The sequence below is a fragment of the Chinchilla lanigera genome, unplaced genomic scaffold (genome assembly GCF_000276665.1).
Source record: "Chinchilla lanigera isolate Chin_1 unplaced genomic scaffold, ChiLan1.0 scaffold00168, whole genome shotgun sequence".
Taxonomy (NCBI): domain Eukaryota; kingdom Metazoa; phylum Chordata; class Mammalia; order Rodentia; family Chinchillidae; genus Chinchilla; species Chinchilla lanigera.
Genome location: NW_004955569.1, coordinates 1,349,924 through 1,361,856, shown reverse-complemented (window position 1 = coordinate 1,361,856; position 11,933 = coordinate 1,349,924). Strand labels below are relative to the sequence as shown.

At 36.8% G+C, this 11,933-nt stretch overlaps 1 protein-coding gene across 1 annotated transcript in view; it reads left to right on the top strand.

The window, feature by feature from the left end:
* Positions 1-8,110, top strand: part of LOC102006296 (zinc finger protein 709-like) — an 18,226-nt gene extending 10,116 nt beyond the window's left edge. Inside the window, exons 2-4 of the mRNA XM_005413500.1 lie at positions 3,825-3,951; positions 4,156-4,216; positions 5,663-8,110. Coding sequence (XP_005413557.1) covers positions 3,837-3,951; positions 4,156-4,216; positions 5,663-7,139 — 1,653 coding nt within the window. The 5' untranslated portion in view covers positions 3,825-3,836 and the 3' untranslated portion in view covers positions 7,140-8,110. The remainder of the gene's footprint in view (positions 1-3,824; positions 3,952-4,155; positions 4,217-5,662) is intronic.
* Positions 8,111-11,933: the final 3,823 nt, after the last annotated feature.

Genomic DNA, 11,933 nt, shown 5'->3' with positions numbered 1-11,933 from the left:
GTAAATGGATGTATGTTTATTACTGTGTGTTTCCTACAACCATTGAGAATAGTCAATGAATATTCAGTTGGTCACTCATGTATAGCTCTATTTATTTTCTTTAGAAACCACTTTGAAGATACCAAAGTATAGTACAACTATTGATAGTAACCTACCACTTTTGTCTGTAGCTCACTATTATTTGTCTACTTCTTTTCCTGAGAAACCATCTTGTAGATAACAATATGTAAAACAACAACCACTTTGTCTGCAATTCGGTAAGCCCCCCTATTACTATGTTATTCTTCTTTTACTCTTTAAAAAAGAAAAGAATTGCTTTTCAAGATTTCACCATAAGATGGTGGTTTTCTCAGTTTAAAAGTGAATGTAGTATTGATTACATGTGAAGAAACAAATATTTAGATGCAATTGTTTGTTTTGCATTTATCATGAATACATGTAAAAGTACATAGAGACATGATGGAGGTGAGGAAATCAACTGTGTTTCACTGATTTCATATAACTACCCACAAAGTTTGGATGGAGTTTAGCAAGCTCTTTGGCCCTTAAAAATCAAACAAAATGTTATTTGGTTTCAACATTTGGAATTGGATGAATTAATTGAGATAATATATCATTATTAATATGATGAAAAGATTATTCAAGGTTTGTCTTGGACAGCCTAGTAAACATAGCATTGTAGGGAAGTTCGTATTTCATTCTTTTTTTTTTTTTGGTTTTTCTCCAGTACCGGGAACCGAACTCACGACCTTGCGCTTGCCAGGCAGGCACTTTGCCGCTGAGCTAAAGAAGTTCGTATTTCAGACACTTTATTCCCCTAGTCCACTGTCTGTGGGGTTGTGTTATTTTAAATTGGTTTGTTATTTATTATGTGTTTTAAAATGTTACTATTGATTTTTTTCTGCAAGTGATAATGAACTAGTATCTTCATTAGAATAAGAAAAAGTATTTGTGCAGATGATAGAAAAATGCAACATTTGTAAAAATGTTCACATATAAAGGCAGAGATAAATGAATATGAACATTGTTAGTAATTTGCTATTTAAGTGTTTTATGTCAAGTTTATTCTCAAAAAAATTTGGTGAGATTTAATGATAATAATATAAATATCCTTGGTGTATTCAAAACGTTTCATCATTGGGCACTGGATGAGAGCATACATGTGATAAACTCCCTACCTGACTCAAACTTTCCTTGCCTTATTTTTGACCACTCTCACTCTTTGGCAAGTTTTCCTCAGTTTACCATGTATGATTTTCCATGAATAGCGTTGTTTTAGTTTCTTACCATGTAATTTTCAGGAAGTATTGTAGAAGTTGTACAGGGAAATGTGGGACTTTTTTTGTCTCACTATTCACAGAGGCGGATGTTTGAATCAAAGGAAAAGTACTTTCTCATCACTTCTATTGGTCATTAGGTTAAAGATTTTCTTTTTTAGGTTAAAGATTTTTCAAGTGTACTGAATAATAATCACATCTGTCTACAAGTATAATAGCACAATAAACCCCTGGGCATTGGAAGAAGTCACTGCCTTGTTGATTATTGGCAAACTCGAAAGGAAAGGAGATGAATGTGGAGTGCATGAGTTGGTTCTCCCTCCTTGCATAAGTCTTTCGTGTTCTTCCATACCTCAGTTTTCTTTGATTTTCTTCAGATTTGGTCTTTTCATATTCAGTGTTTCTCTTGAGTCAGATATGTTTTATATGTTTGTTGATATTTATACTCTATACAAAATCTTTGTATTATGTACACAGCAAATATTTTAATCTCATTTTATTTAGGTCCCATGATTTTCATAGCTTCAATTTCTCCTTCAAATTCAAATGGCTAATTTTGCCTCTGAGGAAAATCTTTTATTGTATGTAGTAGTTATTTCACTATAAAATCCTAAGGCATTCAGTCTTATCTTTCCCTGTTTAATATTTAACTTATGTATATCAAATAGAAGAGTATACAATCTAGATGTACAAATGCATACCTGTTTCTCCCTGAACATAAATAAACATATTGTGATTATTTTCAGATATATTTAACTCAAGCTGTGTCATGAATCACTATTCTATTTACATGCTGAACCATAGAAGGCTGCCTTTCTTTCCTGAGACCTGTTTGTCATTCTCTCTGCTAATCACTGATTATAACAAAACTATAACATGAACGTATTTTGTGTAAAGTATGCAAGCTACCACCTTGCTCTCGAAATGTTGAATGTTGTCAGTCTTTTCTTATACTGCACAGTTGTAGTTTCTTGAACAGAGCAAAGAAGTGACTTGTAAGTGACACACTATTTTAAGTTTTCCTTTTTGGGGGTAATCTAATGTGGGTTTTCACTTTGACATCTGGACTGGTCTTAAGGTTACCTCATAACTGGGGCTGGACTTTGAACTCCTGGCAATCATTCAATTCATGGAAATCCCCTACATCAGCCTTTCAAGTGCTGGGGTTACAGGCAGGTACCACCATACCTGGCTGAAGTTTTCCTTTTGTATTTAGTGCCTAATGACTTTGTGACTTCCTTTCTAATGTGTTTAATATATTTTATATGTATCCTTCCCTTCATTAATCTCACTTAGATAATCCTAGAAGTTCTTACATCTGAGTACAGGATGATCACTTGGTGTCATTGAGCTATGGGATAATATTCCACCAGACCCCTATGTCATTGTCAGTAGACTTGCTCCAAGAGTACTGTTTTTCCATTAGCATTTTCATATTATTGATAAACCTTTATTTTCCTTTGTATCACTACATTTTACATATACATAGTGATAAAATTTATCTTGGGAAATTGTATCTCCACGTAATGTATTGTGCTTCTTCATTTTTTTCATTCTCCTCCCCTCCATTTGAACCCGATTTTCCTCTATATTTACAAAGCTGTTTCCTTTTTGTCTTTCTATTCCTTTTTGTCTCTTCTTTTCTTCCCCTAACCCCTTTACTGTTCACCTACTCATTTGAACATTTTCTTCTCAGATTCTTCAAAAAACAGAAGCTAGAGAATACATATTTGACCCATCTATTCCCTTTTTTGGTCTCTCCCCAAAAGAATGAAAAGCATTATACCACAGTCATATACACATACCCATGTTTGTAGTGGCACACTTTTTAATAGTTAATTCTTGAAAATGGCCCTAATACCATTGACTAATGAATGAATAAAGATGTGATTTTTTTTAATACAGTGGAGTATTACTCTGCCATAAAGAAGGATAAGCTTGAAACATTTCTAGCTAAATAGGTGGATCTTGAGATCACACTCTCAAGTAAAATGCATTGGATGCACATGTGTAAATATCACATGATTTTTCTTGAGTGAAAAACCAAAAATGTAAATAAGGAACAATGCATATACTTTATTTAATGTTTATTGGCATTTTTTCCTAAAAAACCAGATTCAGATTTTGAAATGCTGCCTATGAGCAATTGGAGAAACAATGACTTAATTCTATGAACAATCACATTTAGAAAGTGGTATAATTATGGTCTGTCAAAACCATTCATTAGGTATTATTCTGCCTCCTTTTTTGGGGAATGGGGATTTGCAGGTTGCCTGTATGAGCTTTGCTTTAGAAACAGTGCACTAATATTATTTTTATGACCCTACTGGGAAACCACAGCTCCAGATCTGCTGTTGATGTATCAGAGAGAAGCAATCTAGCATCAGAATTGCATGTGAAACTATGTGTGTAAAAAATGGGGTGATGACAAAGTCATGGAGTTTATATCTGAAGGAACAACCTCAATTCAGCTTTTACAAGAGGAGTTCAAGTTTGCAGAGTATGAGTGTTAACTTTACTTCAGGAAGTATTTATGTGATTATTTAGGAGGAAGTGACCATGGAGGATGTAATGGTGACCTTCACCAAGGATGAGTGGGCTCTGCTGAATCCATCCCAAAAGAAGCTCTACAGAGATGTGATGTGGGAAACATTTAGGAATATAAATGCTATAGGTAAGGATGACATCGTTTTCTCATATACACAATGAGAGAACATTGGATCTTGCTAATGGGTACAGATTCATTAAGTAGAATGTGAAAACATTTATGTGATATCTCAGGGCTCCTGTTTACATTATCCCATGAATGTAACTGCTTACTGCTAATTTTTACTATAATGATATGGTGACTTTTTGTATTTCTGTGGCTACAATTCAGGAAGGACTTGGGACAACCAGCAAATGGAAGAAAAATACAAAAATCGCTCAAGAAATCTAAGGTAATTTGCAGTCATAAGGAAAAGTAATATTTGTCAAGACTTGGTGTGTGAGCAGAAATATTACAAGGAAACTTTACAAATCAGGCCATGTTCAAATTGATTTTATCCCCCCAAATTGTCCCAATATGCATACAGGTTGATTTTGTGTAATATGACAATTGAATTCAGAAATATTCCAGTATAGGCAACTAAGTAGTGACATTATGCAACAAAAGACGCTGTTTCTTACACTGGTACAAGAAATTCTTCCATGATCAATATCATGAAACTGTATGAGGTTGCATTTAGGTATTGTATATAGGCATATATGAAAAGAATAAATCTTGAACTTTTGCAGGAACTCATCTTGAAGTTATCTGTTTATGTATATATATGAATATGAGATATACATTATCTAAAAATTGCTCACTTAGAAGCAACATTCAAACTGCACATGAGTGTTAGGGTATTAATAGATGTTTGAAAACATCCTCCAGAGAATTGTGTGGCTTCATGTTTTAAAATTTTTTTAATGCATCCCGATACATTACTGTTAGGAATATAAAACAGAACCTTTTTTTTATTCAATATACAGCTGTCTCTAAAAGTAAAAATGAAAGTTTGCATTTGATTCAGGCAAAACTCCCTCTGTATATTCTTAAAGGATTTACAAGTATTATATCTTAGCGATACATATGTATTTATGCTCAAAGCAGTGTATTCATAGGTATTCACAGTAGCTAGGTTCTGGAAATAATTCACATTATTTCAGCTCTGGTAACAACCTAGATGTCAATCAGTGTATGCATGGGAAAGGAGAATGTGGGATAGGCTCCACATGGTGGTGCCTTCTTATAAGCACAGCACTCCAGTAAGCTGAGCCAGCAAGATGACAACATGAAGTTCACCCTGACTAAATGAAGAAGCAATGAAAATCTCTCAAAATTAGGGAAAAAAAAAAAAACTAGAAATACATCTTATTGCTCACACCCTTGTTTAATTCTAAGCACTGAAAAAAATGTGCTATATGTGTCCAGCCAAAAAGGAATATCATATCTTCTTGTAAAAAAAATGATGGAACTTCACCTCATAATGTTAAATAAGTCAGACACAGAAAGTGAATTATCAAGTGTTTTCTTTTAAATAAGGTATTAATGTATAAATTAGTAAAATTAAGAGGGAGAGGGGGAGAGTTAGGAGAGAAAGGTGTCAAAATTATCAAAATGTGAGGCATATATGTACCAGTGACTTAAGTGAAATTTGGCCTTATGTATTGCAAACATATACCAGTCTAAAATTCCTGAAGGAATACAATCCTTTGGGAAACAAATGTTTTAGAAGCATTCTCCAGGGCATTAAGCCTATTCCTTCTGAAAATTTCTTAGCAGGCATCCAGCCAAAACTTGTCCCGGTAAATTACTGATATAGAGACATTTTTATTGTGATTGATATTTTGTTTCCTTACAGAAATGAGGAAGTAGAAAAATGCTATCAATATAAAACTTGCAATCTACAAGAAAACATATTCCTTTGGACTGAACATGCTAATGTGGACATGGAAGAAGCTGCTTTAAAGCCAGCCGGAAGTCTTGATTGTAGAGAGCCCCTGATTGGGCATTTATCATTAAATTTGGCCACCTTACCTCACCCTGGAGAGAAGCCACATGAGTATTTGGGATTTGATGAAAAGCTAAGTAACTGTAATGAACATGGAAAAACATGCAGTGATCTGCAGTCCTTTCAGAAGCATGCAATGACAAAGACTGGAGAGAAACCCTGTCAATATGACCAATGTGTGATATCCTTCTCTGAAGGAACTCACCCTGGAGTGAAGACCATTGTTGTTCAGAAAAGTGTGAAAGCCTCCGATACCCACAGGGATTTGCAAGTCCATCAACGATTTCACGCTGGCAAGAACTCATATGTATGCAAGCAATATGGAAAAATCTTCAATACTCAAAGTGGTAAAACTCATGAAAGGATTCACATGGAGGAGAAACTCTATGTATGTAAGCAATGTGGAAAGAGATTTGCATGTATGTTTGCATTTCATAGACATAGACGAATCCACACTGGTCAGACACCCTATGTATGTAAGCAATGTGGGAAATCATTCAGCAGATACACTCAATATCAAAGTCATGAAACTACTCACAGTGGGGAGAAGCCTTACGTGTGTAAACACTGTGGGAAAGCCTTTGCTAGACTTTGTTATTATCAAATACATGAAAGAAATCACACTGGGGAGAAACCTTATGTGTGCAAGCAATGTGGAAAAGCATTTACTACAAAGAATTATTGTAATATACATGAAAAAATTCACACAGGGGAGAAACCTTATGTGTGCAAACAATGTGGGAAGGCATTCATTACACATCAATATTGTCAAATACATGAAAGAACTCACACTGGGGAAAAACCTTATGTGTGCAAGCAATGTGGAAAAGCATTCAGTATAAGAAGTAATTATAAAAGACATGAAAGAACTCACACTGGGGAGAAACCTTATGTGTGCAAGCAGTGTGGGAAGGCATTCACTACAAAGCATTATTATAAACTACATGAAAACTTTCATGCAGGGGAAAAACCCTATGTGTGCAAGCAATGTGGGAAGGCATTCACTATACATCAATCATGTCAAAGACATGAAAGAACTCACTCTGGGGAGAAACCTTATGTGTGCAAACAATGTGGAAAAGCATTTACTACCAAGACTTACTCTGACATACATGAAAAAATTCACACAGGGGAGAAACTTTATATGTGCAAGCAGTGTGGGAAGGCATTCACTACACACCAGTCTTGTCAAAGACACGAAACAAGTCACACAGGAGAGAAACCTTATGTGGGCAAGCAATGTGGGAAGTCATTTACTACAAAGAATTCTTACAACATATGTGAAAGAACTCACAAAGGGGAAAACCCCTTTCCACGTGGCATGTGAGCCATGTGGAAAAAGATTTTTATTATTAGGTCCACATTTTATAGACATAGATCCCACAATGAGGAGGAACCCTATGTATTTAAACAATGAAGGAAGCATTCAGTGAACATAGTTTTTATCCCATGAAAGAAGTCACACTGGAGAGTGACCTTATATATGTAAGCCTATTTTTTAAAGTTTATGAAAATTCCTCATGTATGGAGACCTGTACACATATAAAAGAAAGGTTTGATGTCAAGATTTCTTCGTGTGTGTTCCAGAAAATACACTCCCAGAAGATCTAAAATGTATTCTTTCTGTGTTTTTAGTAAATCACTTGTAAATGATTGAACTATGTATCTGTAGTCTTTACTAGAAAAAATATTGACATAATATATTTTTATTTAAGCCATTGTCTTTGAACTTAATATATAGTATCTTCTAATAAAATAAGATGAATTAAAATGTATTTCTCACTTCTAAGTAGGGTTAGTGCTTATGTAGTTTTTATTCTGTTTTTATTATAGGGAGATATAGATTGCTAAAAAAAAATTATTACTAGTTTTTTAATGGGATAACCCAGTAGCTTTCATTGTAATTTTCTTTGTGTATGTATTTCATATGATGTATACAAAAAGATAATTTTGAATTTGATGTGAACATGCATTTTTGTGAAAGTTCATTTGTTTACACACAGCTTGATTAGCAAATTCTTTTTATATCCTAACTAGTACCTGCATATATCCCAACATAATTATACAATGCACATAATTTCACCTATTTTGCTTTTATGTTGAAATCAGTACTATGATTTACATAAAATTTTGCTTTCCTGTCATTTTACTTTTCATGCTTATATTGTTATGACTTTCAATTTGTTGGTAACTTTCCCACAATTTATACCAAAAGTTAAACCATACTGCTGTGAGTTTCTGATTGTGATACATCAGATGGACCATGCCTTGTCTAATAAAGGATATCATGAACTATAATATTGTATCAGTCCGTGTGTTCTAGAGGAATGGTTTTAATGTGAGATACACAAATATGTAAGAATTTACAAGATTGGCTTACAGTTGCTGCTCAGATGTGGAAGCGTGCAGAAGGTCTCTCTGTACACTGGATATCCAAAAAAACCAGTTCAAGTCCTAGAGCCTACTGTAGTGTCCCATGCAAGTCTGTCAGCAGAAAAAAAAGTGTGTGACAGAAGACTGGTCTGAGCTAGAGGCTGAAGAATCTGCTGGAAGCCCGGAAATGGCTTTCTATGTGAGAATGAAAACGAGCTCCACAGAAACAAATGTAAGTCTTCCTTTTTTGGTTCTTTTTTTTAACATTCTGGCAACAGTCCTTTCTAGGTAGGCCTTCTACATCCACAGTTTGCTCTGCAAATTTATTTGGGCATGTAGTACTCAGCTTGACACCATCAGTTAACTGTCACTATCCCTCTGACAACTTTACTACTACACACTTCTTTAAACCATAGTCTCCAGGTACAAAGATGAGTTCATAAATACACCTAACATTTTATAACTCCTACATGTAAATGGGAATGCACTAATTCCTCTACTGAGAATAGAAGTTTTGTTTGGGTGATGCTTAATCCTAAAGTTTCAGTCCTGGAACTCTATAACGGGTTTCTTAATACTTAACCAATATTAAGTGTATCAACATGTTACATTGGAAAGATATTAGGAAAGAACTACTACAGTCCTCATTTTTGTAGCTGATCATGGGGCCACAGCTTTTATTTATAACTACTTGTGTGACCCATTCTGTATTCCTTGGCTTTCAGTAAGCACCTAAGGAGGGGCTTGTCCTTTCCCTGCTGTGGCAACCCCTACCTTCATTCTTGAAGGTTGTGGACCATTTTATATTCTACCTTGATTGGATTGTTACAGCTTGCCATGGCAATACTAGGTGATACCCTAAGGGATTTCCTGCAGTCCAAGTGTATTTTTTTTCTTTCCTTCTTTGTGCAGTAATGGTATAATTGTCACTTTACAGTCTGGGTCAGTCACCTCTCTAAACACTAACTCCATTTTTAGTTTCTTCAAAGTTATAAGGAGAACAAGGTGACCAGGGGAAAGTCTTCACTTCCAGCTTATAGGTAGCACTGTGCTTCCTGGTACAACCCCGCCCCCTCCCCAGAACTAAGACTTCTTTCTAAGCCAGCATAACATAAGGGCATGAGAACAGGGTGCAAATTTTTGCTAATAGATCACTGTGGCTAACAGTGAGTGGTACCATTCTTACTTCCACCCCGTCATTCCTAGAACCATGAATCCTGGCTATGGGAGAGATTGAACCATGGAGTGGATTCTGATTCAGAGATAAACAGAGCCTTTTGAAGAACCTTGCTCCAGCCCTGCAAGCTATTGCTTCCTATTTGTTGCTGGAACTGTGTCATCAAAAGATCATTTGAAATTTCTATCAATCCAGCTCCTTCTGGATGGTGAGGAACATGGTAAGACCACTGAGTTCTGTAAGCATGATACAATCATGTCACTTCTTTGGGCATCAAATGTATTCCCTGGGGTCAGATCCAATGGTGTGTAGAATTCCACAATGATGGATAAAGCATTATGTGAATCCATGGGTGGGAGTTTTGTCAGAAGCATGACATAAAGGAGAGTTGAATCCATATCCAGAAAAAGTATCTGTTCCAGTAAAGACAAAGCACGCCTCTTCCATGATGGATGCCATCCATTATAATCAGCCTGCCACCAGGTCCAAGGCTGAGCACTCCAGGGAATGGTGTCATATTGGGGAAGATGCATTGGCTTAATCTGCTGGCATATTGGGCCTACAGCAGTGGGTGTAACCGGAACAGCCTCACTGAGTGGGAATCCATGTCACTAAGCATGCATAACCTCCATTCCTGCCAACACGCACACTCTGTTCATGAGCCTGTGGGGCAAAGAAAGGGGAACTGAAGAGAGAAGTTGAGTACTATCTACAGAATGGGTAAACTTATCCAAATGATTGTTAAAGTCCTCTTCTATTAGGTCACATTTTGGTGAGCATTTATGTGGGATTCACATAGACTGACATCCCTTGCCTACATAGATAGATCTACCCACATCTTTCATCCCCAAATATCTTTGTTACCAATTTTCCTCTTAAGTTCCTCCACATTTCTGAACACCCAACTAGACCATTGGCTAAAACCGATGAATCAGTACATAGTTGCATATCTAGTCATTTTCCTCCCAGGCAAAATGTACTACCAGGTGCACTGCTCAAAGTTCTGCACACTGTGAAAGTTTCTCTTCACTAGAGTCAAAGACGAATGTCCTGGAATGTGATTGTGATGCTATAGCTATCCACTTGCAGGTGGTGCTTACATAACATGCAGAACCATCCATAAACAGTGACTAGCGTTTTTTTCTCCTAATAGCTGAATTTATGGTACAATTCATGTGGACATAAGTGCATGTTGTGAGAAGAAGGTGATATAGCAGGTGTAGTGTCCATGGGCATCTGAGGAATTTCTTCATGTGTCTTCTACCCTCTGGACCTCCTCTGTCTCGATCATATATAATGTTTCCATTTAATAATAGGCTGTTACTGTGCAAACACAACTTATGACTTGGTGGATCAGACAATTCCCAGCTGATGCTAAGCAGCTCAGGTTGCATGGTAACCAGGTTTCCCATAATCAAGCCTTCACTTTCCATTATGGCCCAGTATCATGCCAAGAACTATTTTTCAAAGGGAGAGTAGTTATCTGCAGATTATGGCAGAGTCTTGCTCTAAAATCCTAAATGTCTCCGTTGCAGTTGAAATATGAGTGTTTGCCAGAGACTATTAACAGCATCCCTACTGACACTTGAAATACCACTGCATTTACTGGATCATATGACCCAAGTAGCAGAGCAGCCTGCCCAACAAGAATGGACCTGTTGCCGAGCCTTTTTCTTCTTCAAGACCCCACTCAAACCTAGTAGCTTTGTGAGTCAGTAAATGAGCAAGAGTAAATCACAAAAGTGAGGAAGATGTTGCTTCCAACATCCAAAGAGGTTCACTAGGTCTTGTGCCTCTTTTTTTGTTTGTGGGGGAAGCCATATCAACAACTCATCTTTTACTTTAGAAAGGCTATTTGTACAGCCCCACATGATTCAACTCCTGGAAATTTCACTGAGTTAAAGGACCTTTAATTTTAGTATAACTTCTTTCCCATTCTCTGGATCTCAAATGTTTACTATCGTTGCAGTCAGGATTTGCAAGGAAAACAATTTAATACAGGACACATAATTTATAAAATTATTTTATACAAGTCACCCTGAGTCAAGTACAAAGGAGTGCAGGAAATCTGTCCACATACTAAATAGCCAAAGAATCCAGCTGTGGGTCTAGATCCCATAGCAATGTCCTGCATGAGTCCAACTGAAGATCTAGATCCCAGGACAATGCCTTGCATGAGTCCAACTGGAGGCTTAGAGCCCACAACAATGTCTCATGCCAGTCTACTTGAAGGATCTGTACTTGGAAGGCCCCAAGGTCAGTGGTGGAAGCTAAAATTCTGTACCAGCAGGACAAAGGATCTGTGCCAATAGGCTGAGGGATCTGCACTGGATCCAGGACACAACACTCTAGGTAAGAACCAGAGCTCCCGTGAAAAGTACCACAGCCATCCTCAACAACAATGAGGTCCCGAGCTCCTCTGATGATGAGAACACGTGAGTTCATCTCAGGAAAGCCAGGGCAACAAGCTTCTCCAGGAGACTGAACGGTGCACAATCTTCCCCTCCAGAGCCAGGAAGTGATGCTTAAAGTAGGGAGCAGAGCCTCCCCAAAGTGAACCATAGCCATTCT